This window comes from Vigna unguiculata, chromosome 11 (assembly GCF_037176805.1).
Source record: "Vigna unguiculata cultivar grain cowpea cultivar isolate G323 ecotype 2 chromosome 11, ASM3717680v1, whole genome shotgun sequence".
Taxonomy (NCBI): Eukaryota; Viridiplantae; Streptophyta; class Magnoliopsida; order Fabales; family Fabaceae; genus Vigna; species Vigna unguiculata.
The window spans coordinates 4908396-4934029 of record NC_140802.1 but is presented as its reverse complement, the minus strand read 5'-3'; the positions used below and the strand labels follow the sequence as shown (position 1 = coordinate 4934029).

The window sequence follows — 25634 nt, the reverse complement described above, 5'->3', positions numbered from 1 at the left end:
TACTTTCACAAAGTTTGGAATGACAAATTTTGATGAATAACCATTTTTGATAAAAAAAAAAAAATCTAAAAGAAGTAGACTAAGGTTGGTAAGAGATATGTATTGGACGATGCTGTGTAGAATGTTGAAACTGAAGAAGTGTTTAATCCTTAGGTTTACAAGGACTTATTGGTTCTTTGTACTAAGACAATTGTATCATAGTTTGAAACAATAAGTAGTAGGATAGAAACCCAAAGGGCAAACTTTTCTTTGTTTTATAAGTAAGACTCTAGCAATGCAGCAAAATATAGATAGTTCAATCATAGTAACATGCTTCCTAATTCATTTTTTTTTTGACAAAAATAAAGAATAAAAAAACACACCACAATGAAATTTTTATAGCCTATAAAAGAGGCAAGTTGGTAATAAGTAACTATTACTTTCAGTACAAGCATTTATTTAAAGTTTTTCTTCTTTTTTTCATTTCTGCTTAAGCTTTATATATCACATCAACCAAGAGAAATGATAAACACACCATAACATGATTTTTTTTTTTATCTAATTACTCTATTTATTCATCCCAACCTGACACAAATTTAAACTTTTCTTTTTTTAGGGAGGCACTTTCATGCTACAAAATGTCTTAAGACTTCATTCTGAAACATGCTACATTCAAATCACAATCTACATCTACACACGTAATAAAATGTTACTAATGTCTTAACGTGACTTTTATAACAATTCTGAAGTTAGATGTTACCTCACGTAAACCAGTTTCTAATTAGATTTTTTTGTTTCCAGGCCATGACTGAGGAGCCTGTTGAATCTTCAAACGCGAACCAAACCAATTTAGGAAACAACAAAGTATTAGTGTGAATAATAAAAATATTGTGTACATATTTGAAATTTTGTTAGGAACTGTAATTATTTCAAAAATTACAATCATTCAGACAATATAAAAGGAAAATATTGTATCAGATTTTATACCAAATTAAGAGATCCCCTCTATTTGGAGACCAATAAAAGAAATACCAAATCTACTGCAAATACAAATAAGTAACATGAGGATTCCAATAATGTAAAGATATCAGGATATAAACTTTAAGGATGAATAATCCCAAATCATTGAAGGACCCTATCTATATCGGGTAAAAAAGGTCCAATTCATAGATTAATTATAAGAGAAAAATCAGGCATGACATGAGACTCCTTAATTTTGGCATAATCATGATAAAAAGGAATAACTAAATATAAATAAGAACCCTTCAACCCATGAAGAGGCACAATACAACACTAATCACAACCCAGTACATTTATATGCATGGTAAAATTGAAGAAGTATATTCAAATTAACAAGATCACATCTATAATGTTCAGTAGTCAGTCACCCTTAAGGGAAAAAGCCAATGTTCTTATCCTTTAAACTGCCATTCACGACGGCACATGGGGCAATGCGCTTGTGATGTTTGAGAATTAACCCATTTCAGGATACAGTGCAAATGAAACGCATGATTGCATACACCCCAAACTGCAAGAAGACAAGAGAACAAGCATTACTCATTTCCGTTATAAAGACTTACATAGCACTACAATTTGATAAGCAAATCCTGATACCAAGAAAAAGATATCATCCATACATTAAACAAACAGTTTTTCAAGGAGAGTTAAGCACGAATTTATAGCCCAAAATAAAATATTTTTATCTTACTGATGTCTTAAAAGCTTCTCGATCATGCGAAACTGCTTCGGCATAAACCAAAAAGTAACAGTAACATACTCACACTACAGTTGAGTGAATTTGTGTTGGAAAGAATGTAACATACATTGCTAGAGTATATAAATTTTGCATAAATGTCAAAGTCATCCACATGAGCAGCAATTCCTTTGCAGGAGTTCAACACATTCAAACAAGAGAAGTTTGCATTTTAAATACATTTTCATTATAAATTAGAACTACAAACGATGTAATTTTAGAGATAATTAGAAAATTAACAAAATTTGGACAGAGTGATTCAGTGTACTATGTGTGGAGAGAAAACGAAACCAAATAAAAGGACCCTTTTTCCATAATCCTACAAACTTATATGCAAGGCTTGGAAGCTTCATTGATTCATTTACACAATGTTGATGATTAGTTAAACAAGGCCCAAGCAGTGATATTACAACTAAAAATTTTCTGAGACTTCCTTCAGCCCTCACAATAGGACCACTGCCTACACAAATAATAACAGAACACATACGTTAGGATTTAAGCACAAGAAGATATCCCACCCAAAAGAATAGTCCATCATGTAAGAGAGCTCACAGCTTATCCTACTCACTGTGACACTCTTAACTTTGTTAACCCGTTTAATGTCTGATGTCCATAACCGTCTCACACACAATTGACACTGAGCAGATGGCATCTCTTTTTTCTTTCAAGACAACTTTACTCATTTATTAGTATTGGCTTTGCAGCTTAATCTAGCTTATAATTAGCCTTTTCCCTGTAACATAACTCTCAATAAAAGCAACAATTGTTGGGACTCAAATACAAGAGGATATTCCAACCTAAGAATTAGTCCATTAAGTAGGAGAGTCTTAAGGCTTATATTCTACTCGGTGTGAGACTCTTAACAAATAAAATCACAAACAGTTACACAATGTGTAGTTGAGTTTAAGACTATATCACTTACACAGTTACCCAAAGCACAATGATTAATCGAGAAATTTAACTAGGACAAGTTGGTCCAAATATAATAACAACACAGTCTACCACATAAAAAAATATATATAGCTTACTCAGAGGACAGTCATCCCCTGGAAGTTTACAGTCTAGACAACATCCATCAAAGGCCATTCTACAGATCCCACACGTTTCATCTTGAGCATCCCAAGTCCACGAAACAATACCGTGCCATCTAGATTTAACGAGAGAACAAAAAATTAGGAAGAGCTAAATATTTATTTACAAATGACTAGAAAAAAATGATAAAGGAGACTGACAATTCAGAACAAAAATAGGGTAAAATTAAATTTCCAGTGTTTAATAGAAATTTGAAGCAAGTGAAAAGGCAATGGAACTCAATTTCACACGTACACCGCAACTTTTGTTCTCCTTAAAATTATTTTCAATCCCTCCTTACTTTTCATCTTCTCTAACCTTAACTAATCAAACATGGTAATATACACATACTAGAAAGCATCAGCCATGAATTATTTGACAGATAAACTAAGTAAAACAAATCCTTAGCTGCATGTAAGTTATGTTGAAGATAGAAAACAGAACTTACTCTTTTCAGAAAATCAGGAGTACCCAATCAGAGACCTTAGTCAAGAAAAACACCATTTTTTTTATTTAATTTATTTTCTGCAATGAAAATATGAAAAGTATATTGTTCCAAAACAAAGATACAAACATCAATCAAATAATAAAAGGAGAAACGACGTAAAACGGAATTTTGAAAAGGATACGCAAGATCTTCACTTTCATCTCCGATCCCGTGCCTAGCAACAATAACACCTAATAGAAAATGAGGATTGAGTTAGTTAAATGTCAACTAGAGATGGAGAAGATTTGAAATTGGTAAAGAGCTGCATTATTACTTCACCTGGGCCGACTGCGGAAGCCAATTGTTCTTAACCATCATACATTAAAAACGGTGATTTAGATTTTAGTATTTTTCATGATTGGAGAATTTAGTCCATCGCTCTAGTGGACGAAGTTTCATAAAAGGAATGAAACTCACATGTATAAAAAAATACAAGTATACGAGATATTTTTAAATTATAGAACTCTCCTATCGTCTTGGTTTAATAATTAATATTGTCATTTGTCCTTGGGAAACAGAACAGGCAAACCAAAACTAGCAAATTTGATACATCTTTTCTTTTATGTGTATACATCATAGAAATTTTTCAATCCCCAATTCACAGATTTCCCACATTGTCTAACTAACCATGTCACTTATCACCAACAATAAAAGGAATAAATGCATACCTTCCAGGTAAGTAGAACCTGATGATGCTTGTAGAGCTATAGAACTCAGTTTAACCATTTTATTCAACCAAACTTCTAAATTAGAAATTACCGCCACATGTTTTCTTCTAATGCTATCAAAAGAGAGTTCTAAGACTTCTAAAACTACAAATTATAAACCTTCGCTACTTTTTTAAATTGGAACCTGTAAATTGATACAACTTTTATCAATTAAAGCGACTGGATCAGCTTACAACTTGCAAGTTATCAACCACCAGCTCTAGTAAGCTAAGAATAACATAAAAAAAAACGCTTACCAAGGCAATGGAGTGACACTATGTATCAGGAAAAAAAACTTCATAGATTAATTAATTTATGGACTTAATATTTACCCCATATTTAAGCCGACATTAGTTTTTAGAGAGATTTATTTCATCTTTTTCTTCGAATTTATTTTCCTAAAAGTGTTTACAAGTTTATCCAAATATGACAAGCAAATTTGTGGAGAAGTGAGTGGGGATAGGTGAGAGAAAATTTACTCTAAAACGTGAGTTGTGAACTATTTGCTGCAGAAGGAAAGCTTCGGATTGGAAGAGTTATTCTGTGTGCGTCGTTATGGTTTCACAGACAAGACAAGAAGGCAGCAGAACGAAGCGGCAGAGGTGTGGCGGAGCGAAGAGGCGGAGGTGGCGGAGCAAATCGACGCGGCGAGGGATTGGGCAAGAATACAAACACTGAAAATAAGAGTCATAGTGAAAATGTTATTTTTCAGTGCATTTTTATCCTAATTTTAATAAACATAAATTAGAAATTAAACCATAATTTAAAAAATATATATATATATTTGATTAATTTATATATCACATAGACCTTTAAGTTCTTCATAAATTAATGTTAATTTTAAATGTTTTATACTTTGTAACTATTATTTTCAGTCTTTCGATAGTTCATAAATAATTAGTTGAATGTTAAAATAGAAAACATTAATTAATATAATTAATGTAAAAAATGTTTCAAATTAAAATGATTAGATTTTTTAATATATAATTTAGATACATTATGTAGAACTTTATTTTCTAACTTGCGGCTTTTACTAACCCATGCTGAAATCTCAGAATCACCTTCAGGCTGTTTCTTTGTTCTTGATTCTTTCATCCTATCTAAAACCAAAATATTATCACAACATAAAAGTCTCATACTTTCAAGTTTTAAGCCTAGAAATGTAATATTAAGAACACAATCATCAAAATATGACAGTAAGTTGACAGCAGAAATGATAGCATAAAAAAACCTAAATTTCCTTGTTTAAGTTATGTTCGGATGGAGGTAAGGAAAAGCAGGGAAATACGTACTAAAATCTTTGTATAGAAGATCTTTAAGGGGGCAAATTGAGAGATATGTGTTCCTCTTTCTTTCACCCAAGGGAAAGGATTACTTTTACTTAAGAGACATTTGCTTAAAAAATTAATGAAAATAATGTCCATATTTTTAAAAAATAAATCAAATGTTCTGAAACAAATGCTAAACAATAAAGGGTGGGACTTCATTATTTAATTTAATTTTAACTACAACTCCTAAACAATAGAAGCAAGCAAGTGCTTTCTATGCTTATTGACAAGTTGCTTAATAGGTTGGAATATCACTTTATAGTTTTCAGAAACTCTAACGTGCTACCAATTGAAGAGAGAAACATTCTTCATGCTGCCAAATCCTAACACACATAGTGACACAGAGCCCCAATTTGAAATGAAATTAAGCATGCTGGGTGGTTATAGAAAGTCAGCATTATACAATTTCAGAATGTACCAAATCCAGTAAACATAAATCACAATGGCGAAACAAGAAGGACAAAAAACAGGGCAAATCAAGGGAGCTTAGGACAAAATCAGGACAACCACAAAACACAAAACAATGACGAAACAAAATCAGGGAAATTAATAGAACCCAAAACAATCAGGATAACCACATAACAAAATCAGAAATTCACGGAAAAATTTAAGGGATAAATAAACGAACCTGTTCGTGGTGGCGCGCCTCCTTGCTCTGCGTGAGAACCGCCGCTCTGGGAACCGCGCGCGCCTCCTCTTCTGATCTCAATCTCCCTCGCGTAGCGTGGCGTGGTGCGTGGCGTCGCGTAGCGTGTTGCGGTGGCGTCAATGGCTGGGAGGAAACGTTCAACGGCAGCAACGCAGCGTCAAATGGCTGGGGGAAAGGAAACAACGGCAGCGTCGCGTGAGCTCGTGAGTGGTGGCGCGGTGCGGTGGCCGTCAATGGCTGGGAGGAAAACAACGACAGCCGTGAGTGGTTGCAAGCCTGCGGCAGCGGCGGCGGCGGTGGCCGTCAATGGCTTGGTGAGCGGCGTGAATTAGTTGGTGAGTGGTGTGCTGAGTTCACTATATAGGTCTTTTAGGTTGATGAAAGTGAGGAAAGGAAGAGGAGCGGATTTTCTTTGCTTTGGTCTCTCTCACTCTCTACAGCAGTACACTCAATTAGTATTGTAAGTTAACGTAATATCATTTTTTTTAATTAGTCGGATGATAGTGACTTTGGTACAGGTGTGTCAATTTAGAATCCGTTTTTAGAAAAATGTCAATTGCAATTGCATCCTAATTTTTTAAAAAGTGCTTCAATTAGGCCCCTTCAGATAGTCAACGTGTCACGTGTCAGTCTGTTGTTTTTTTTTTTGAATTTTTTGAAAAAAAAAACGCCACGTGTCATATCCATGCGTGTGACACATGACATTGTCAGTGTTACGGGGTATTGCAATGCCACGTGTAAGTATCACCATCAGATGTCATTGTGTTGATTTTGATTTAATCCCTATATATGTCTTTTGGTTTCAATTTGATACCCACTTATATATATCTCATTCAATTTTGTCCCAATTTTTTTAATAAGTAAAATATTTTTGTAATTCATTTTTTTAAAATTAAAATTAATTAAGTATAAATATTATTTGTATAAAATGTTTTACTAATATTAAAAATGACTTTTTAACATATTACTTTATTAATTATTATTTTTATTAAGTACTCATGTTTTGTTAATTATTATTTTTTTAACCCAAAATAGAACAATATTGTCTCTTACTAATTTTAAACCAAAATTTCTATTTATCTGAATGTTATATTAATTTTTTTTATTAAAAATACTTAGTAAAATGACTTTTACCACTAAATTTTAATATAAATAACAAATACTTAATTTTTGTAAAATTTGTATACTTAATTACTTTTAATTTTATAAAAAATAGATTTTAATTATTAAAAATAATTAGGTCAAGATTGAATCAGATATACATAAGTGAGTACCAAATTGAAACAAAAAGACATATATGGAGACTAAATCGAAATCAACACATGACATCTAATAATGACACTGACACATGGCATTGCATGCCACGTGTCACACACACATACCTAACATATGGCATTTTTATTTTTATTTTCAAAAAATTAAACAAAAATAAAAAAAATAAAAAAATCACAAACTGACACGTGACACCACTTTTTCAAAAATTGGGATGCAATTGACACTTTTTTAAAAACAGTACCAGATTAACACACTTGTACCAAAGTGGATACCATCTGAATAATTAAACCATCATTTTTTTAACAAAAATTTCAACAAAAGACAACTTTAAAATGATTTTTTTCTATAATTTTAATAAATTTAACTAATTAATTACATATTTTATTTTATTTTTTATTTTTTTATTATGTAATAATTAATCTCAAAAAAATTATATATTTTAATTTTATTTAAAGGTTAATTTTCTTTTAATTCTAAGTTTTTTACTTTAGTTTATTTTTTTTGTTTTACTAATTTTTTATTTTTTATTTTTTAATGGTTATTTTCTTTAAATTTATATATTTTTCAATTTTCTCTCTCGTAATATATATTTTAAAAATAAAATAAAATATTAATATATTTTGAAATAATCAACTCCGTATGAAGTCAAGGTTACAACTTGTCCTGTGTTTGCTAAGGTAAGACCTAAAAGCAATAAAGTTCCAGACTATCCAAAGAGAAATCCACCATCCAAAATTTTAGTTAATACATTAAAAATAAACTCTTATATGTACAGAAGGAACACGAATTCTAGAATGGAGAAAAATTCAACCAGTTGTAAGAAAATCCAACTAGCTCCTTAAATTTCTACTAACATACATCTTTCAAGAAAATCAAGTTTTACTAACGAAATTAACACTATAAATTCAGCTGCAAATCATCAACAGTCAGCAACAGAATAGATGAACAACACTATGGGTCCAACTTCTACGCTCACAAGGAATTACGATTTAGGCTTTTTTGGGTTATCCGAGCCAGATGTCTCAGCTTTCCTCTTAATTCCCAGAAAATGTTCTACCTGAAGCAATTAAAAAAATATGTATAAACATCTGAAAAATATAACATAAAAGCTTAAACACGCCCTGAATTATATACCTTACGATCACCAAGCATAGGTGTCAAGCCGCCAGGAAGATCTTTCTCAACAGTTGCAAAACCACTTTTTGGGTCACTAGTTTGTCTGCCAATAAAAAACCAAACAGTCACATACATTATTGGTATACTAACTAAGCAAAACAAGGAAATAATAAAAATAGGTTCCGTTATGCAACTCCTAAAACAATACACTGTTTCAACTTCCTTTTTGCAACAATAACTTTTAACACTAAATCACAAAACCAAACATGCTCCAAGTTTCTCAATTCATTTCATGCAAACAGATCTTTAAATTAAAACTTGAGGAATTATAAGTTTGCATAAAATTGAAAGCATACCCTGGTTTAACATGACCACTAAGAACAAGATAGGGGGTCTGCAAACGTGCTTGAGCTTCCCGCATTCTCTCCACAGACAGTGATGGTGTATCAGAACTCTTCATTTGCTTCATCTTCAATTCTTCTTGATATTGCTTCATACGCTTCTCTTGCTTCATTTTTCCAGGTCCTTTACCGTGGAACTTATGAGAAATCATTCGAAAGGCTTCCTTAGGAGTTAAAATTCTCCCAAATTCATCGGTCCTTTCAATGCGAATCTCCCTTTTTTTCTGAGTTTCCTTCTCGTCATCATCTACAATTCCAACCAATTTACTTTTCTTCTTGTCCATGTTTCTGCCACCCCATTCAATGCTTTCCTTAAGTGTTCCTCGATCTTTAAGCAGTTTCAAAGCACCTGACAATCCTTTCCCTACAGCAACTTCATGGATAGTTTCATCAGGAACGATTTCCTCTTTGTCTTCCTTATTGGGTTGTTCATCTTCATTAGTTTCTTGAACTTCAGTCCATCCACCACCCTCATTAGTCTTTTCTTCATCAGGAACAATAGCCTCTTCATCATCATGCATGAAAACATCTTCACTTTCTGGTTTACGTGCTTCTGAAAAGTACAAAGTAACATGCCTAAGTTTAATTTAATCAACTATCAGCTTCCCCATTATATAACACTTCCAACATGCTTACAAAACATTTATATGTCAGAATACCTACTGTACTGAGCATAAAAAAGAAAGATCAGATCACAAACATTCAAATTATTATTGTGTCATTGGCAAAACAATCAACAGAGTTCCAGCAATCCAAATGGATGAAAAAGAAAACTGATCCACTTTTAAATTTAATCAGGACAGTCATACTCATGAAGTACTATGAAATTCATTGTATTAGAAACCACAAATAAATCAGAATTACCTTCATCAATGTGGAGACCCCAGACAAATTCTTCCATCTCTGTGAAGACCACCTTGTTTTCTCGTGACTCTCCAGCCGTGGGGTTTTGACCATCAGTCTCATTATTATGATTTGAGGTAGCAAGCAACGCAATAGCTTGAGGACCAGATACCCCTTCTTTCTCATGCTTTTTAAGAGCTAATCTTCTTGCTTTCTCTAAGGATTTACGAAGATCCTCATCATCATCAACAAAAGCTGGAGTTTCATCTTCATCTGTTTTAACATTCAGAGTTTGTTCCTGACGCAACAATTTGGAGGCTTCCTCTGCTTTAGCATAAGCAGACTGGTAAGCATTACTTCTCATCTTAGCCTCCAATCTTTCTTGCTCTTCTTTGATAGCTTGCCTCCTAACATTCTTCCGAGAACCAAGGTCACCAACACCCAATCCTGAAGAAACAGCTTCAGCTTCAAGGGCATTAATGTCTAGCTTATCTTTCTTCCGCAAGGACTTTTTCTTCTTGGGCTTCTTAAATTGTAGCATTTCTTCGTGAGTATAGTAATCTGATGATACCTTTCCAGATGAAGTAAGATCTTCAAAGGTATTTGTGGAAACACCTGTTAACCTTCTTCGCAACTGGAAGGTAGAAAAAAGATACCCCAGAAAAAATGAAAAAAGAAAAACAGATAAACAGAATGACCATTGCAATAGGAAAAGAAGAATAGAATGGCTATCACAATATTTCATAAAAGAAAAGCATAACTAACATCTTCAAGTTTCTTCTCAGCTTCACCTGAGAACCGTCCCTTTTCATCCAAAGTTACTCCCTGAACAAAAAAAATCTAATGAGTACATGCATTCACAAAATCTAGTTGCTCATCATCCTTTTTGGGAATGTAACAAGAGTAGCAGACCTCTTCTGCAGCTGGATCATCATACTGTGGCAACATTTTCTTCTCCAAGGAGGGATCATCATTGAACCTGAAATCGAGAGAACAACCTTCATAAAAACTCTTTCCTTTTCAATACTTCATTTTAATCTATACATACATTATAGCACATCGACAACAACTAAAATGTCTTACTTATCATCATATACACCAGTTTTATTTTTTGAAGCTTTATAAGCCTCGTCTCGTCTTTTCTGTTCTCCAATTTCAATGTTTTCCAGCATGTCAACCTCTGCCATGAGACACAAAAACTCTAATGATGTATCATCACTCACAGACTTCGAACTTACAGAATAAGTAGCAAGTTGTTGTACCTTCGTTAACATCACCATCAGCAAGAATGGGCTGATCTTTGATAGTCAGAACTACTGTACCACCTTCCATAACTTTATCAAGGCCATGGAGAACTTTCAGCCCGGCCAGGTTTTCTGTCAGATATTCAATATACAGGTATATTTTATCCACCAAATTATCAACAATCAAATAAACATTCATAACCCTCTTACAGATAACTTAAATGCCCTAAGCTGCTGGGCTGTATCCTCATCATCACTTCCCTAGGCATTCAGAAACAGAGAAACTTACCTGTGTGTTGGGCTGTATCCTCATCGTCACTTCCCTCTACTGCAATTTTGTCCTGCGAAAGTTTTAGCATGTTGTAATGATTACATATTTGAAACTGGGAGAAACAGTATCTTAAAGATCATAAAATATAGGTACAACATAAATGGGGGAAAAACCTGCTCCTCAAAAATCTTTGAGAGCTGCAATGCTCTTTTCTTTTCTAACTTGCGGCTTTTACTAACCCATGCTGAAATCTCAGTATCACCTTCAGGCTGTTTCTTTGTTCTTGATTCTTTCATCCTATCTAAAAATAAAAATATTATCACAACATAAAAGTCTCATACTTTCAAGTTTTAAGCCTAGAAATGTAGTATTAAGAACACAATCATCAAAATATGACAATAAGTTGACAGCAGAAATGATAGCATAAAAAAAAAAACCCAAATTTCCTTGTTTAAGTTATGTTCAGATGGAGGTAAGGAAAAGCAGGGAAATACGTAACTAAATTCTTCGTATAGAAGATCTTTAAGGGGGCAAATTGAGAGATATGTGTTCCTCTTCCTTTCACCCAAGGGAAAGGATTACTTTTACTTAAGAGACATTTGCTTAAAAAATTAATTAAAATAATGTCCATATTTTTTTAAAATAAATCAAATGTTCTGAAACAAATGCTAAACAATACAATGGTGGGACTTCATTATTTAATTTAATTTTAACTACAACTCCTAAACAATAGAAGCAAGCAAGTGCTTTCTATGCTTATTGACAAGTTGCTTAATAGGTTGGAATATCCCTTTATAGTTTTCAGAAAGTCTAACGTGCTACCAATTGAAATGAGAAACATTCTTCATGCTGCCAAATCCTAACACACACAGTGACACAAAGCCCCAATTTGAATTGAAATTAAGCATGCTGTGTAGTTGTACAAAGTCAGAATTATACAATTTCAGAATGTACCAAAGCCAATAAACATAAATCACAATGGCGAAACAAAAAGGACAAAAACAAGGCAAATCAAGGGAGCTTAGGGCAAAATCAGGACAACCACAAAACAAAAAACAATGGCGAAACAAAATCATGGAAATCAGTAGAACCAAAACAATCAGGATAACCACAAAACAAAATCAGGAAATCACGGAAAAATTAAGGGATAAATAAACGAACCTGGTCGTGGTGGCGCGCCTCCTTGCTCTGCGTGGGAACCCCCGCTCTGGGAACCGTCACGCCGCGCCTTCTCTCCTTATCTAAATCTCCCTCGCGTCGCGTAGCGTGGTGCGTGGCCTGTGACTCTGAGTGCGTTGTGTGGTTTGTCTTTGCTTTTAATCACAGAGTCTCGCCCACCTAGTACACCAGAGCAGCAGACATAGGTCTGTTAGAGACGATTCCAGGGATGCGCCGCGACGACGACTCCAATGGCTATCGTGATGACAAAAAGCGGCGCTGGAGATTTTCCAACGATGATCACGAACTGGCGGCGAGTGCGATTCTGCTCCGTTTCAACGAGAACGCGAGCCCTCTCGTTGGTAGCGTCTGCTCTCCTTCGTAGTGTGTATCGATGTGTGTGTTCGTTCCAGTGTATGGATTGTTATTAGGATACTTCTTCCTCTACCTCCGATGATTTTATTCAGCATTCTTAAAACTTTTCAAAATTTTTAAAATAATATTTTGATATTTATTCCACTAACTAATCTTGAGATAAAAGATACTAAATTTCGAAATCCAATTAAAATAATTATCTAACCGGGAATTCAAACTAAAAAGATTGTCGAATTTTGAAATCTACCTATATTGTTACCAGATTTCAATGTATATATATATATATATATATATATATATATATATATATATATATATATATATATTCTTTTATACTAATTTTTTTATTTAAAGTTTAATTATATTTATTTATAATACATTATTTAAAAATAAAATTAATAAAAATATGTATGTATATATTAATATTTTATTTTATTTTTAAAATATATATTAAGAGAGAAAGAATTGAAAAATATATAAATTTAAAGAAAATAACCATTAAAAAATGAAAAAATTAGTAAAACAAAAAAAAATAAACTAAAGAAAAAAACTTAGAATTAAAAAAAACCTTTAAATAAAATAAAATAAAATAATTAAAATATATAATTTTTTAAAGATTAATTATTACATAATAAAAAAATAAAATAAAAGATATAAATATATATATATATATATATATATATATATATAATTAATTAGTTAAATTAATTAAAATTATGGAAAAAAATCATTTTAAACTTTTTTTTTGTTGAAACTTTTGTTAAAAAAATATGATATTAACTTAAGTTAAAGTTAGTAAGATAGTGTGCTGCTGTTGCAGAGAGAGAGACGAAAGGAAAGAAAATCCGCTCCTCCTCCTTTCCTCACTTTCATATCAACCTAAAAAACCTATATAGTGAACTCAGCACACCACTCACCAACCAATTCACGCCGCTGCAAGCCACTCACGGCTGTCGTTGTTTTCCTCCCAGCCATTGACGGCCACCGCACCGCACCACCACTCACGACCTCACGCGACGCTGCCGTTGTTTCCTTTCCCCCACCCATTTGACGCTGCGTCGCTGCCGTTGAACGTTTCCTCCCAGCCATCGACGCCACCGCAACACGCCACGCTACGCCACGCACCAGGACGCGACGCGAGGGAGATTGAGATAAGGAGAGGAGGCGCGGCGCGACGGTTCCCAGAGCGGCGGTTCCCACGCAGAGCAAGAGGTGTGCCACCACGAACAGGTTCGTTTATTTATCCCTTAAATTTTTCCGTGAATTTCTGATTTTGTTATGTGGTTATCATGATTGTTTTGGGTTCTATTGATTTCCTTGATTTTGTTTCGTCATTGTTTTGTGTTTTGTGGTTGTCCTGATTTTGTCCTAAGCTCCCTTCATTTGCCCTGTTTTTGCCCTAAGCTCCCTTCATTTGCCCTGTTTTTGCCCTAAGCTCCCTTCATTTGCCCTGTTTTTGTCCTTCTTGTTTCGCCATTGTGATTTATGTTTACTGGATTTGGTACATTCTGAAATTGTATATGACTTTCTATAACCACCCAGCATGCTTAATTTCAATTCAAATTAGGGCTCTGTGTCACTGTGTGTGTTAGGATTTGTAACCTGTCAATCTGAAAAATCTTTTAACACGTCAAAAATGTTAAATTAAAAAAAATTATATTTAATCATTAAGTATGGAGAGCAAAATGTTTGAGACACCGACGAATTCAAATTAAATCTTTAAATTTAAATTTAAAGGCTAAAAACGTATTTAATCATTTTATATATATATATATATATATAATATATTATATATTTATATATGGTTAATATATTTATATAAAATTAAATTATAAATTTTACGAACCAAATCTGAATTTAAAGATTAAAAATATATTTAATCCATGTATATTTTGTTAATACATATTTATATAAAATTAAATTATAAATTTAACAAGCCGGGAACTTGCACTAGTTGAATAGATAAGCCTGACCTAACCAGGGGTTATAAAATCCTTTTTCTTTTCAATGAAATAGCCATAGAAATCACCAGTACGGTGTCGTTTTCTTATATCCTCTTGTAGACATTCATCACTTCTCACCCGACCCATTTCATCGCAAACCCAAACGAACACTAACCTTTTGCATCTCCAAATTCCTCTGAAGTTTGCGCCACTATTCTCTTAGACTGCAACACTCAATCATCTTGTTCACCTTATTTTTGAAGCGGAAGTGTAGGTGTACCCTTCAATTGACACTGTACCGCTTGCCTTCACTCTTTTTTCTTTCTTTGTTTTGCTCTGTCTTTTGATTGAATTGATTAGCTTTTATTGCTTATTACGCGGATAATTTATCAAAATCAAGTTTTTAACTGTTATCTCAAAAGGGTATTTTCTTGGTGTTGTTTCAGGGTGTCCTGTTCCGTGCTTGAACATTTTACTATTTTCAACCTTTCATTGTTTCAACAGAGACTTGTAGATTGTTCTGTGTGAATAGAAAGGAAGTTTTTTTTTTATCCTCGTGGATATGGCTATAGTTGAATCAGTAGGGAAAATTCCCCTGCAAGACCCACCTGAGGAGGAGTTTAGTGCTGCTGACTTGACTTGGACCAAGTTTGGCACTGGTGAGCACCATGATGTGGTTGCCCTTATTCCCTATGACAGAGTTGATGCTTTTATAATTGGTGAATGCTCGAATGTGGAGTGCCCCACTCGGTTTCATATTGAGAGAGGAAGGAAACGAACTATTGGAAGCTTGAAGGAGTACAAGGATGATGAGTATCTTGAGTACAGGCTGTAAGTTTCTGCCATGCCTATAATGTATTTCAAAATGACTATGATCAAGCTTTTAGACCGTTTCTTCCTCTTTTGGCTTTTATGATAATTGTTTAGCGTTTTCTAGCTTCATCTGTTTTGATAGATTACAGTTACTTTGAAGTGTGAAGTACTTTCCTTGTAGGAATTTGGTCCTTGTTTTAAATTTGTTCATAAGTTCTATAGTTCCCTTGTTTCTGTCTGAATTTTGGAAGCAGTAGCTGACTAGAACATGAATAATTTAAAACTTAAAGTGATGATCTGCCCAATTAGGATTCCATTACTCATGTTGTGTAGTTGAACCCTGCTCTTTGTGAAGGTACTGGTGCTCGTTTGGACCAGAAAATTATGGGGAGGGAGGAGGTATATTACCAAGTCGAAGGTATAGACTTAACACTCGAAATCGTGCTGCTAGGCCTCAATCTATGCGAGGTTGTACTTGTCATTTTGTTGTCAAACGTCTTTATGCTCGTCCATCCCTTGCACTTATTATATACAATGAGAGGCGTCATGTTAACAAGTCTGGTTTCATCTGCCATGGACCACTTGATAGAGATGCCATTGGTCCTGGTGCCAAAAAGATTCCTTATATAGGCAACGAAATTCAGCAGCAAACTATGTCCATGATATATCTGGGCATCCCAGAAGAGAATATCTTGGAGAAACACATAGAAGGAATTCAACGATATTGTGGCTCAGATGCAAAAGTAAATAGTCTTGCTTCTCAGTATGTCCACAAGCTAGGGATGATTATCAAAAGGTCTACCCATGAGCTGGATCTAGATGATCAAGCTAGCATCCGCATGTGGATTGAGCGCAATAGAAAGTCTGTATTTTTTCACCAAGATACTTCAGAGTCTGACCCTTTCATCTTGGGGATCCAGACAGAATGGCAGCTGCAACAAATGATTCGCTTTGGTCATCGAAGTGTTATTGCGGCAGACTCTACTTTTGGTGTGAAGAGACTGAAAGTAATTTTGTTTTTCCAATCATCACTAAGTTATGCTAGATCTAAAGCAAATGCAGTTTTCTTTCTCTCGTTGCAGTACATTTTCAATTGACCTAACATAGTTATCTTTTCATATTGGCAGTATCCGTTGTTCACGGTACTTGTTTTTGATTCAAGACAACATGCACTTCCTGTTGCATGGGTCATTACACGTAGCTTTGCAAAGCCTGATGTGTCCAAGTGGCTGAAAGCTTTAATTGATCGAGCTCGTAGTGTTGAGCCTGGATGGAAAGTCAGTGGATTTTTAATTGATGATGCTGCAGCTGAAATTGATCTTTTGAGGTAAGATTTATTGCTTTTGAAATGAGTTTGGTTTAATACTCAGCAGTGGTAATTAAATTTCATACTTCTATTAATTGATTTTACAGAGATATATTTTGCTGTCCTGTGCTATTTTCACTGTGGCGTGTCCGTAGATCATGGCTTAGGAATATTGTTAAGAAATGCAGTACTATTGAGGTTCAGCGGGAGATTTTTAAGCGTCTTGGTACAATAGTGTACAGTATTTGGGGAGGCATTAATACAGCACAGGCCTTAGAACAGTTCATGTTGGATTATGTTGATCAGACTACTTTCATGGAATACTTCAAAACCTCCTGGTTGCCCAAGCTTGGTTAGATCTTTCTCCTTTTTTCCCTTGCATGCACATGAAATATCTGTTGAGTGATGATATATTCACAAGTATGTTTGAAAGCCTGACATTGTGAATTAGATGTTCCTTAATATTTCACTTCAGAACTTATGGGCTTAGTTAGTAATTGATAAATTAACTTGCTCTCCCCTTATCCTTCTGTTCTGTTGTGCAGAAATGTGGCTTTCAACAATGAGAAATTTTCAATTAGCCAGCCAGGAAGCATCTGGAGCATTAGAAGCCTATCATGTTAAACTGAAAGCCAAACTTTTTGATGACTCACATCTTGGAGCCCTGCAAAGAGTAGATTGGTTAGTTCACAAGTTGACAACTGAGTTGCATTCAAGCTACTGGCTTGATCGCTATGCTGATGAAAGTGACTCTTTCCAGAATGTGAAGGAAAAATATATTCTCTCTACATCATGGCATCGAGCACTTCAAATTCCAGACTATGCTGTTACCTTGGATGATAGAGACCACCTCTTTGCCAAGGTTGTGAGCCAAAAAAATAGTAGCTTAACTCATCTAGTGTGGAATCCGGGATCTGAATTTGCATTCTGTGATTGTTCTTGGTCAATGCAAGGTAATCTTTGCAAGCATGTCATCAAAGTAAACATGATTTGTGAAAATCTTAAAGGTTATCAATCTTCCATGTCTTTCCGGTCTTTTGAAGAGGTTTTGATGGATTTATGGAGAAAACCAGTGGATGATTCATTTGCATTGGATCTTTCATTGGCGTGCACCCATCAGATGCTAGATCAAATCCAAAAACTTGTTGAACTGAACAATTCTACTGATATTGGCATTGTAGTTAACAATATGCCTCTGAAATGGGTTTCTAAGAAAAGCAGAACTTGCATTGGCAAACCATCGTCAAGTTTGGCTATTCCTCATGGTAGCAGTAACACAAAAAGTGTTGTTGTGCACAAGAAGAACCGGAAACGGAAAAGATTGTCACGATTAAGATGACCAATTTGGCTAGTACCAGTAGTCATTATGTTTGATCTAGATTCTAGAATGTCTGACCAATGCAAACTGGAATTCTTTTCAAAATATTCTGCTAGTTTTATAATGTCCGACTTTCTCATTCTGTTGCCTCGTGGCTCTGAAGTTGCAGCATCTGTTAAAAAGGTCAGCATACTTCCTACCCTGATCAGAGAACAGTTTTTGCTGTAATTATACGAACATAGTTGGTAGTTGGAGATAAAGTGGACGAAGCAAAGCAATTGTGGTGTGTATGCTGTTTTCAGCTTTTATGCCTGGCAATGCTTTTAGGTGATCACGTGCGATGAGGTAGTGGTAAATTTTACTTAGAAAGTAGAATTCGTTTTCCCTTTTCAATTTCATCAACTTCCTGTGACTTTCATATTCATGCTAGTGTAATAATTTATTTTTTAATTTTTACGTTGTACCATCTTTAGAATTTTAAGTTCTTTCAAGATCAAGTCCTCAGTTCATAGTGGAGGATAGATCATTCCATGGATCATTTCTACTCTTAGTTTTGGCTCTGATATTCTTTTTCATTGATTTACATGTTATGTACATGTACTATTTACTGACTTGTTACTTGAAATAAATTGCAAGACATATATACACACACACACACTTTAATTAGTAGAATTGGGTACTTATATATTTTGTTATCTTTACAGAAAAGTAGTGGGATTCCATACATCCTTCAAGCGAACACCTTCCTCTACTTGTAAAACAAACAATTTGTCTCGATTGTAAACATCTCCATTGGTACACTCAATTTATATTTTTAATTGCATCTATTTTTAACTTCTGTCTTGCCCAAAATAATGTAGATATTCTTTTTTTTTTGGTCTGAGATTGACTTTCCACCCAGTATATTGATCTATTTATAATCAAAAGGGTTACACAGTTGATAAATAGCTTCAGCTATTTTCAAGAGAACAATTAAATTATCACAACTTCATAAGATACATTGAACGTGGTTAACTACTAGGAAAATAAGAAACATTGATTGTCCTATTTCCAACAGTAAGTGGTGTCTTTTATGCAATTTCCACCTCTATTTTTCTTTAGTAATATTTTACAGTTCTCTGTTATCTTTAAAATGAGATTATGTAACTAGATGTTCTTTTTTTGCCTTAGAAACTGATTTCAAAATCTTGTAACAATATAGGTAGATTTCAAAATTCGACAATCTTTATAGTTTGATTTCCCCGGTTAGATAATTATTTTAATTGGATTTCAAAATTTAGTATCTTTTATTTCAGCGTTAGTGAGTGGGATAAAGATTAAAAAGTTATTTTAAAAAATTTTAAAAGTTTTAAGAATGCTGAAGAAATCATTGGAGGTAGAGGAAGAAGTATCCCAATAACAATCCATCAGCCTTGAATAACCCAATTCATATAATTCGTCCACCGTCGGGTCAGTCCGGTCGGCAACCCGTTTAAAAAAAAAGAAAAAAAGGGCATGCTCATGCTCTCAAACAGACCTATCTCTGTTGCTCTGGTGTACTAGGTGGTTGAGGCTCTGTGATTAAAAACAAAGACAAAACACACCACGCACTTAGAGTCACAGGCCACACGACACGTAAGCCACCACTACCATACAGAAAGAAGCCGCGAGCGACAACCAACGCCCAAGATTAAGAGAGGAGGTGCGACGCCACGCAACATGCTACGCAAGGGAGATTGAGATAAGGAGAGGAGGCGTGGCGTGATGGTTCCCAGAGCGGCGGTTCCCACGCAGAGCAAGGAGGTGTGCCACCACGAACAGGTTCGTTTATTTATTCCTTAATTTTTTAGTGATTTCCTGATTTTGGTGTGGTTATCCTGATTGTTTTTGTCTACTGATTTTCCTGATTTTGTTTCGCCTTTGTTTTGTGTTTTGTGGTTGTCCTGATTATGCCTTAAGCTCCCTTGATTTGCCCTGTTTTTGTCCTTGTTTCGCCATTGTGATTTATGTTTACTGGCTTTGGTACATTCTTCTGAAATTGTATAATTCTGACTTTGTATAACTACCCAGCATGCTTAATTTCAACTCAAATTGGGGCTCTGTTTCACTGTGTGTTAGGATTTGGCAGCATGAAGAATGTTTCTCACTTCAATTGGTAGCACGTTAGAGTTTCTGAAAACTATAAAGTGATATTCCAACCTATTAAGCAACTTGTCAATAAGCATAGATAGCACCGTCTTGCTTCTATTGTTTAGGAGTTGTAGTTAAAATTAATTTAAATAATGAAGTTCCACCCTTGTATTGTTTAGCATTTGTTTCAGAACATTTGATTTATTTTAAAAAACTATGGACATTATTTTCATTAATTTTTTAAGCAAATGTCTCTTAAGTAAAAGTAATCCTTTCCCTTGGGTGAAAGGAAGAGGAACACATATCTCGCAATTTAGGTTTTTTTTATGCTGTCATTTCTACTGTCAACTTATTTTCATATTTTGATGATTGTGTTCTTAATACTACATTTCTAGGCTTAAAACTTGAAAGTATGAGACTTTTATGTTGTGATAATATTTATATTTTTAGATAGGATGAAAGAATCAAGAACAAAGAAACAGCCTGAAGGTGATACTGAGATTTCAGCATGGGTTAGTAAAAGCCGCAAGTTAGAAAAGAAAAGAGCATTGCAGCTCTGAGATTTTTGAGGAGCAGGTTTTTCCCCCATTTATGTTGTACCTATATATTATGATCTTTAAGATACTGTTTCTCCCAGTTTCAAATATGTAATCATTACAACATGCTAAAACTTTCGCAGGACTGATTTATTTGTGGTTTCTAATACAATGAATTTCATAGTACTTCATGAGTATGACTGTCCTGATTAAATTTAAAAGTGGATCAGTTTTCTTTTTCATCCATTTGGATTGCTGGAACTCTGTTGATTGTTTTGGAAATCATCTATATAATAGTTATTTCATTGTGCTCTTGTTGTTGACATTTTTGCCAATGACACAATAATAATTTGAATGTTTGTGATCTGATCTTTCTTTTTTGTGCTCAGTACAGTAGGTGTTCTGACATATAAATGTTTTGTAAGTATGTTGGAAGTGTTATATAATGGGGAAGCTGATAGTTGATTAAATTAAACTTAGGCATGTTACTTTGTACTTTTCAGAAGCACGTAAACCAGAAAGTGAAGATGTTTTCATGCATGATGATGAAGAGGCTATTGTTTCTGATGAAGAAAAGACTAATGAGGGTGGTGGATGGACTGAAGTTCAAGAAACTAATGAAGATGAACAACCCAATAAGGAAGGCAAAGAGGAAATCGTTCCTGATGAAACTATCCATGAAGTTGCTGTAGGGAAAGGATTATCAGGTGCTTTGAAACTGCTTAAAGATCGAGGAACACTTAAGGAAAGCATTGAATGGGGTGGCAGAAACATGGACAAGAAGAAAAGTAAATTGGTTGGAATTGTAGATGATGACGAGAAGGAAACTCAGAAAAAAAGGGAGATTCGCATTGAAAGGACCGATGAATTTGGGAGAATTTTAACTCCTAAGGAAGCCTTTCGAATGATTTCTCATAAGTTCCACGGTAAAGGACCTGGAAAAATGAAGCAAGAGAAGCGTATGAAGCAATATCAAGAAGAATTGAAGATGAAGCAAATGAAGAGTTCTGATACACCATCACTGTCTGTGGAGAGAATGCGGGAAGCTCAAGCACGTTTGCAGACCCCCTATCTTGTTCTTAGTGGTCATGTTAAACCAGGGTATGCTTTCAATTTTATGCAAACTTATAATTCCTCAAGTTTTAATTTAAAGATCTGTTTGCATGAAATGAATTGAGAAACTTGGAGCATGTTTGGTTTTGTGATTTAGTGTTAAAAGTTATTGTTGCAAAAAGGAAGTTGAAACAGTGTATTGTTTTAGGAGTTGCATAACGGAACCTATTTTTATTATTTTCTGTGATTTATGGCAGTAAAATTAAAGTTCTTGTACTGAATTGTGCAAGTCTTTGACAATATCAAAGGAATTATGTAAATATAGCAAGCATGGTTTCTGTGTAGTTTCTTCTATCTTCTCTTATTTCCTTGTTTTGATTAGTTAGTATACCAATAATGTATGTGACTGTTTGGTTTTTTATTGGCAGACAAACTGGTGACCCAAAAAGTGGTTTTGCAACTGTTGAGAAAGATCTTCCTGGCGGCTTGACACCTATGCTTGGTGATCGTAAGGTATAATTCAGGGCGTGTTTAAGCTTTTATGTTATATTTTTCATATGTTTATACATATTTTTTTAATTTTTTCAGGTAGAACATTTTCTGGGAATTAAGAGGAAAACTGAGACATCAGACTCGGATAACCCAAAAAAGCCTAAATCGTATTTCCTTGTCCTGTGAGCATAGAAGTTGTACCCATAGTGTTGTTCATCTATTCTGTTGCTGACTGCTGATGATTTGCAGCTGAATTTAGTGTTAATTTCGTAATAAAACTTGATTTTCTTGAAAGATGTATGTTAGTAGAAATTTAAGGAGCTAGCAATCTCACAACTGGTTGAATTTTTCTCCATTCTAGAATTCGTGTTCCTTCTGTACAGATAAGAGTTTATTTTTAATGAATTAACTAAAATTTGGATTGTGGATTTCTCTTTGGATAGTCTGGAACTTATTACTGTTAGTTCTTACCTTAGCAAACACAGGACAAGTTGTATCCTTGATTTCACACGGAGTTGATTATTTCAAAACAAATTTAATGTTTATATGTAACACAGTTAACAAAGTATTTTTTTAATTTTATAATTTTAGTCTTTCTTATTCAATAATATTCTAAAATTTCTTTATATTTATTTGATTGGACAACTAATCAAATCAGACCTCTACGTAACAAAATGTATAGCAATCCAGAGAGGTATAAAGCGAAAGAAACAAATAAATCATCTCAATTTGATTTCTGTGAAAAAGAATAATTAGCCTGCCAATCATCAAAGGTCAAAGATGCATAATTGCACTTTTCTTCTTATTCAGCAAATCTTCAATCGAAAATTTTCATATTATACTAGAGATATTATATATCTATTGATTTTAATTTTATTGATGGAAATATTATATATTTTATTCTCTTGTATTATTATCAAATATTCATGTATTATGATAATATATTAGATTTTATTTTTTTTCCTTGTTATGGGATATTGTACTCTATATATTGGACAAGTTTCTAATAGATTAATATGAAAGCTATATTTTAGTTGTACATATTTTTCCTTCTTATAACTTCTACATATCTAACATGATATTAGAGCCATTACATTCTCTTCTCTGATATCTAACATGGTATTAGAGTCATTACCTTCTCTTCTCTGATGTCTAACATGGTATCAGAGTCATTATCTTCTCCTGTCTGATAAAAAAAATCTCAATGTTCTTGTTTTTCTCAAGTCCTCGACTTTGTCAAACTCTCGGCTTTCTCGTTCTCAGTTTTATCGTTCTCGGTTGTCTCGTCTCGGCTTTCTCAAGCTCTCCAAACACTGTTACTTTCAAGTTGGGCCTTCATAAGCTTCATGCTCATCTTGAGAGGGGGTGTTAGAGATATATATTTCTTGATTTTAAATCTATTGATGGAGATATCATATATTTTATTATCTTGTATTATTGTCAAATATTCATGTATTATGATGATATATTCGGTTTTGTTTTTCTCTCATATTATGGGATATTATACTTTATATATTGCACAAGTTTCCAATGAATCAATTTGAAAGCTATATTTTAGTTATTTTTCATCAAACACCTCTTGTGCATACTTTTACTTCTCATAGCTTATATATATCTAACATCTTAACACATATTTGGAAAAAACAACATTTTATACAAGAAAATAAAATATAATCTAAAATAAAGAAATAAGAACAAAAATCCCAAGAAAAGGCAATTAGACTAGAAAAATACTAACAAGTTGAGTCTTAAACAATCAATTTTCAAAGAGGCGAAGTGAGTTTTCCAGAAGAGGAGGTAGCTAGGAGAAGAAAGGAGAGGATTGTAGTTAAGACCAAAGTGGTGAAGCTTCTCTAGATCAGATTCATCTAGGAGGCACATTCTATCACGTGACTAGCCAATATTGTGCTGGTCAAAAAGGAAAAGTGTAGGAGGCATAAGTGTACCGATTACATAGACCTTAGGAAGACTTGTATAAAGGATGCGTATTCTCTGTTAAACATTGATCGGTTGGTGAATGTGGTTGCATGTCACAAGATGTTGAACTTTTTATGTGTGTACTCGGACTACAACTAAATCCAAATGCATCAGAGAGACAAGGTGGAGATGAATTTTTATTTTTAATTTTATAAATTGCACTAAATAAATGCAAATTTAAAATTAAAATCAACATGCTTGTTTTAAATTTTTCAAAAAAAAAAAAAACATTTAACTTAAAAGCAAAACAAAAATTAATCAAACTTTAGTATGATTTCTCAGTGACTACTTGGATGAATCACCGACATTAAGATCAAGACTCTATAACCAGCTAGAGTCTTAAATCAATTCTTAGCATCTAAAAGCATGAGGAGAATTAGTTGGACCACATCTTAGAAACAGTTCCCACTCAATCCCAAGCCAATGAAATAAGACGAGTGATCATTTCATCCAACAATAAGCATAAACTAATTCACATACATGTAATGAAAGCATACTTTGATAAATATAACATATTTGCTTCAACACTTAAAAGAGATTTAGCTCCTCATAATAGATGGAAACAATACAACATATGGAAGAGTGAAAATCTCTTTTACCCTCAAATAATGTTTACAAAAAAGAATGGTTAAAAAACCTTTTTGGTCCCATTTTTCGTCAAATTTTTTCAAATAAGTCCTAATTTTGGTTTTGTGTTCAAATAGGTCCCAATTTTCGTCAATTTTGTTCAATTAGGTCCTTTTTTGTTAACACCGTTTAACTCATTAACGACCATGAACACTCACTGCCACGTATCACTTCGTGGTTTTTTTGAATTATTTTGATTTTTTTTTTTTGAATTTTTTTGAATTTTTTTAAAAAAATTTAAATATACACATGTCAACCCAGTAGCGTGTCACGTGTCACTTCATGATTTTTTTGAATTTTTTTTAAAACTTTTTATATCCATGTGTCAATCCAGTAGCATGTCACATGTCAAAGTCAATATTCTATATTCAATTTGGTTCCTATATTTGTGTTTTTTGTTCAATTTAGTCCCAATGTTGTTTAAAATTGACCAATTTTGTCCCTACCGAAGATGTGACCAAATTTAATTTTTATATCAAAGTTATGATGATGTGAATTTTAATATATTATATAAAATATGTAATAAAAAATGTGAATTTTAATATAAAAATTAAATTTGATTTTAATTTGGAGAGGGACCAAATTGGTTAATGTTAACAAAAATTAAAACCTAATTGAACAAAAATAACAAATATAGGGACCAAATTGAATATAGAATATTGACTTTGACATGTGACACACTACTAGATTAACACGTGCACATTTATAAAAATTTGAAAAAAAATTCAAAAAAGATTCAAAAAAAAAAACCACGAAGTGACACGTGGCGCTCTACTAGGTTGACACGTGTACATTTTAAAAAC

General features: G+C 33.6%; 4 protein-coding genes and 1 long non-coding RNA gene across 8 annotated transcripts; 2 read left to right on the top strand and 3 right to left on the bottom strand.

Moving 5' to 3' along the window:
* Positions 1-1182: 1182 nt before the first annotated feature.
* LOC146880904 (anaphase-promoting complex subunit 11-like) lies at positions 1183-3222 on the bottom strand. Its single transcript, XM_085668578.1, has 3 exons — positions 3059-3222; positions 2761-2879; positions 1183-1507 (listed from the first exon to the last, which is right to left on the bottom strand). Exons 1-3 carry the CDS (start codon positions 3109-3111, stop codon positions 1392-1394), a joined length of 288 nt encoding a protein of 95 aa, XP_085524704.1. The 5' UTR covers positions 3112-3222; the 3' UTR covers positions 1183-1391.
* A 29-nt stretch (positions 3223-3251) lies between these two features.
* On the bottom strand, positions 3252-6213 carry LOC114191072 (uncharacterized). Its single transcript, XR_014986252.1, has 3 exons — positions 5954-6213; positions 4477-4671; positions 3252-3481 (listed from the first exon to the last, which is right to left on the bottom strand). It is a non-coding gene; the product is annotated as an uncharacterized LOC114191072 (long non-coding RNA).
* Positions 6214-7968: 1755 nt separating this feature from the next.
* Positions 7969-12718, bottom strand: LOC114169941 (SART-1 family protein DOT2-like). Of its 2 annotated transcripts, none has more exons than XM_085668427.1 (11): positions 12286-12718; positions 11298-11425; positions 11143-11194; positions 10872-10985; positions 10693-10789; positions 10522-10588; positions 10375-10434; positions 9631-10243; positions 8722-9319; positions 8384-8468; positions 7969-8306 (listed from the first exon to the last, which is right to left on the bottom strand). In XM_085668427.1, the coding sequence occupies exons 2-11, from the start codon at positions 11418-11420 to the stop codon at positions 8232-8234; spliced, it is 1884 nt and encodes a 627-aa protein (XP_085524553.1). In that variant the 5' UTR covers positions 11421-11425; positions 12286-12718; the 3' UTR covers positions 7969-8231. The 2 variants fall into 2 exon arrangements, with proteins under 2 accessions (XP_085524553.1, XP_085524554.1); XM_085668428.1 differs by having other exon boundaries at positions 11298-11421.
* A 775-nt stretch (positions 12719-13493) lies between these two features.
* On the top strand, positions 13494-22659 carry LOC114169965 (SART-1 family protein DOT2-like). Of its 3 annotated transcripts, XM_028055380.2 has the most exons (5): positions 19513-19837; positions 20597-20722; positions 21186-21783; positions 22164-22248; positions 22324-22659. In XM_028055380.2, the coding sequence occupies exons 3-5, from the start codon at positions 21218-21220 to the stop codon at positions 22411-22413; spliced, it is 741 nt and encodes a 246-aa protein (XP_027911181.1). In that variant the 5' UTR covers positions 19513-19837; positions 20597-20722; positions 21186-21217; the 3' UTR covers positions 22414-22659. The 3 variants fall into 3 exon arrangements, with proteins under 3 accessions (XP_027911185.1, XP_085524975.1, XP_027911181.1); XM_028055384.2 differs by lacking the exons at positions 19513-19837; positions 20597-20722 and adding an exon at positions 13494-13887; XM_085668849.1 differs by lacking the exon at positions 20597-20722 and having other exon boundaries at positions 18083-19837.
* LOC114169964 (SWIM zinc finger family protein) lies at positions 14672-18875 on the top strand. Its single transcript, XM_028055379.2, has 6 exons — positions 14672-14870; positions 15047-15431; positions 15769-16420; positions 16541-16740; positions 16827-17071; positions 17265-18875. Exons 2-6 carry the CDS (start codon positions 15163-15165, stop codon positions 18056-18058), a joined length of 2160 nt encoding a protein of 719 aa, XP_027911180.2. The 5' UTR covers positions 14672-14870; positions 15047-15162; the 3' UTR covers positions 18059-18875.
* Positions 22660-25634: the final 2975 nt, after the last annotated feature.

Coding starts and splice junctions, on each gene's coding strand:
- LOC114169941 (XM_085668427.1), bottom strand. CDS start 11,420: ATGAAAGAATCAAGAACAAAGAAACAGCCTGAAGGTGATACTGAGATT. Junction 10,589..10,692: donor ACTGGTGTATATGATGATAA/GTAAGACATTTT, acceptor TCTCGATTTCAG/GTTCAATGATGATCCCTCCT. Junction 9,320..9,630: donor GGGTCTCCACATTGATGAAG/GTAATTCTGATT, acceptor TGTACTTTTCAG/AAGCACGTAAACCAGAAAGT.
- LOC114169964 (XM_028055379.2), top strand. CDS start 15,163: ATGGCTATAGTTGAATCAGTAGGGAAAATTCCCCTGCAAGACCCACCT. Junction 16,421..16,540: donor TTGGTGTGAAGAGACTGAAA/GTAATTTTGTTT, acceptor TCATATTGGCAG/TATCCGTTGTTCACGGTACT. Junction 16,741..16,826: donor GCTGAAATTGATCTTTTGAG/GTAAGATTTATT, acceptor TTGATTTTACAG/AGATATATTTTGCTGTCCTG.
- LOC114169965 (XM_028055384.2), top strand. CDS start 21,218: ATGCATGATGATGAAGAGGCTATTGTTTCTGATGAAGAAAAGACTAAT. Junction 21,784..22,163: donor AGTGGTCATGTTAAACCAGG/GTATGCTTTCAA, acceptor TTTTATTGGCAG/ACAAACTGGTGACCCAAAAA. Junction 22,249..22,323: donor CTATGCTTGGTGATCGTAAG/GTATAATTCAGG, acceptor TAATTTTTTCAG/GTAGAACATTTTCTGGGAAT.
- LOC146880904 (XM_085668578.1), bottom strand. CDS start 3,111: ATGAAAAGTAAGGAGGGATTGAAAATAATTTTAAGGAGAACAAAAGTT. Junction 2,880..3,058: donor AGGAGAACAAAAGTTGCGGT/GTACGTGTGAAA, acceptor CGTTAAATCTAG/ATGGCACGGTATTGTTTCGT. Junction 1,508..2,760: donor AGGGGATGACTGTCCTCTGA/GTAAGCTATATA, acceptor GTCTTCTTGCAG/TTTGGGGTGTATGCAATCAT.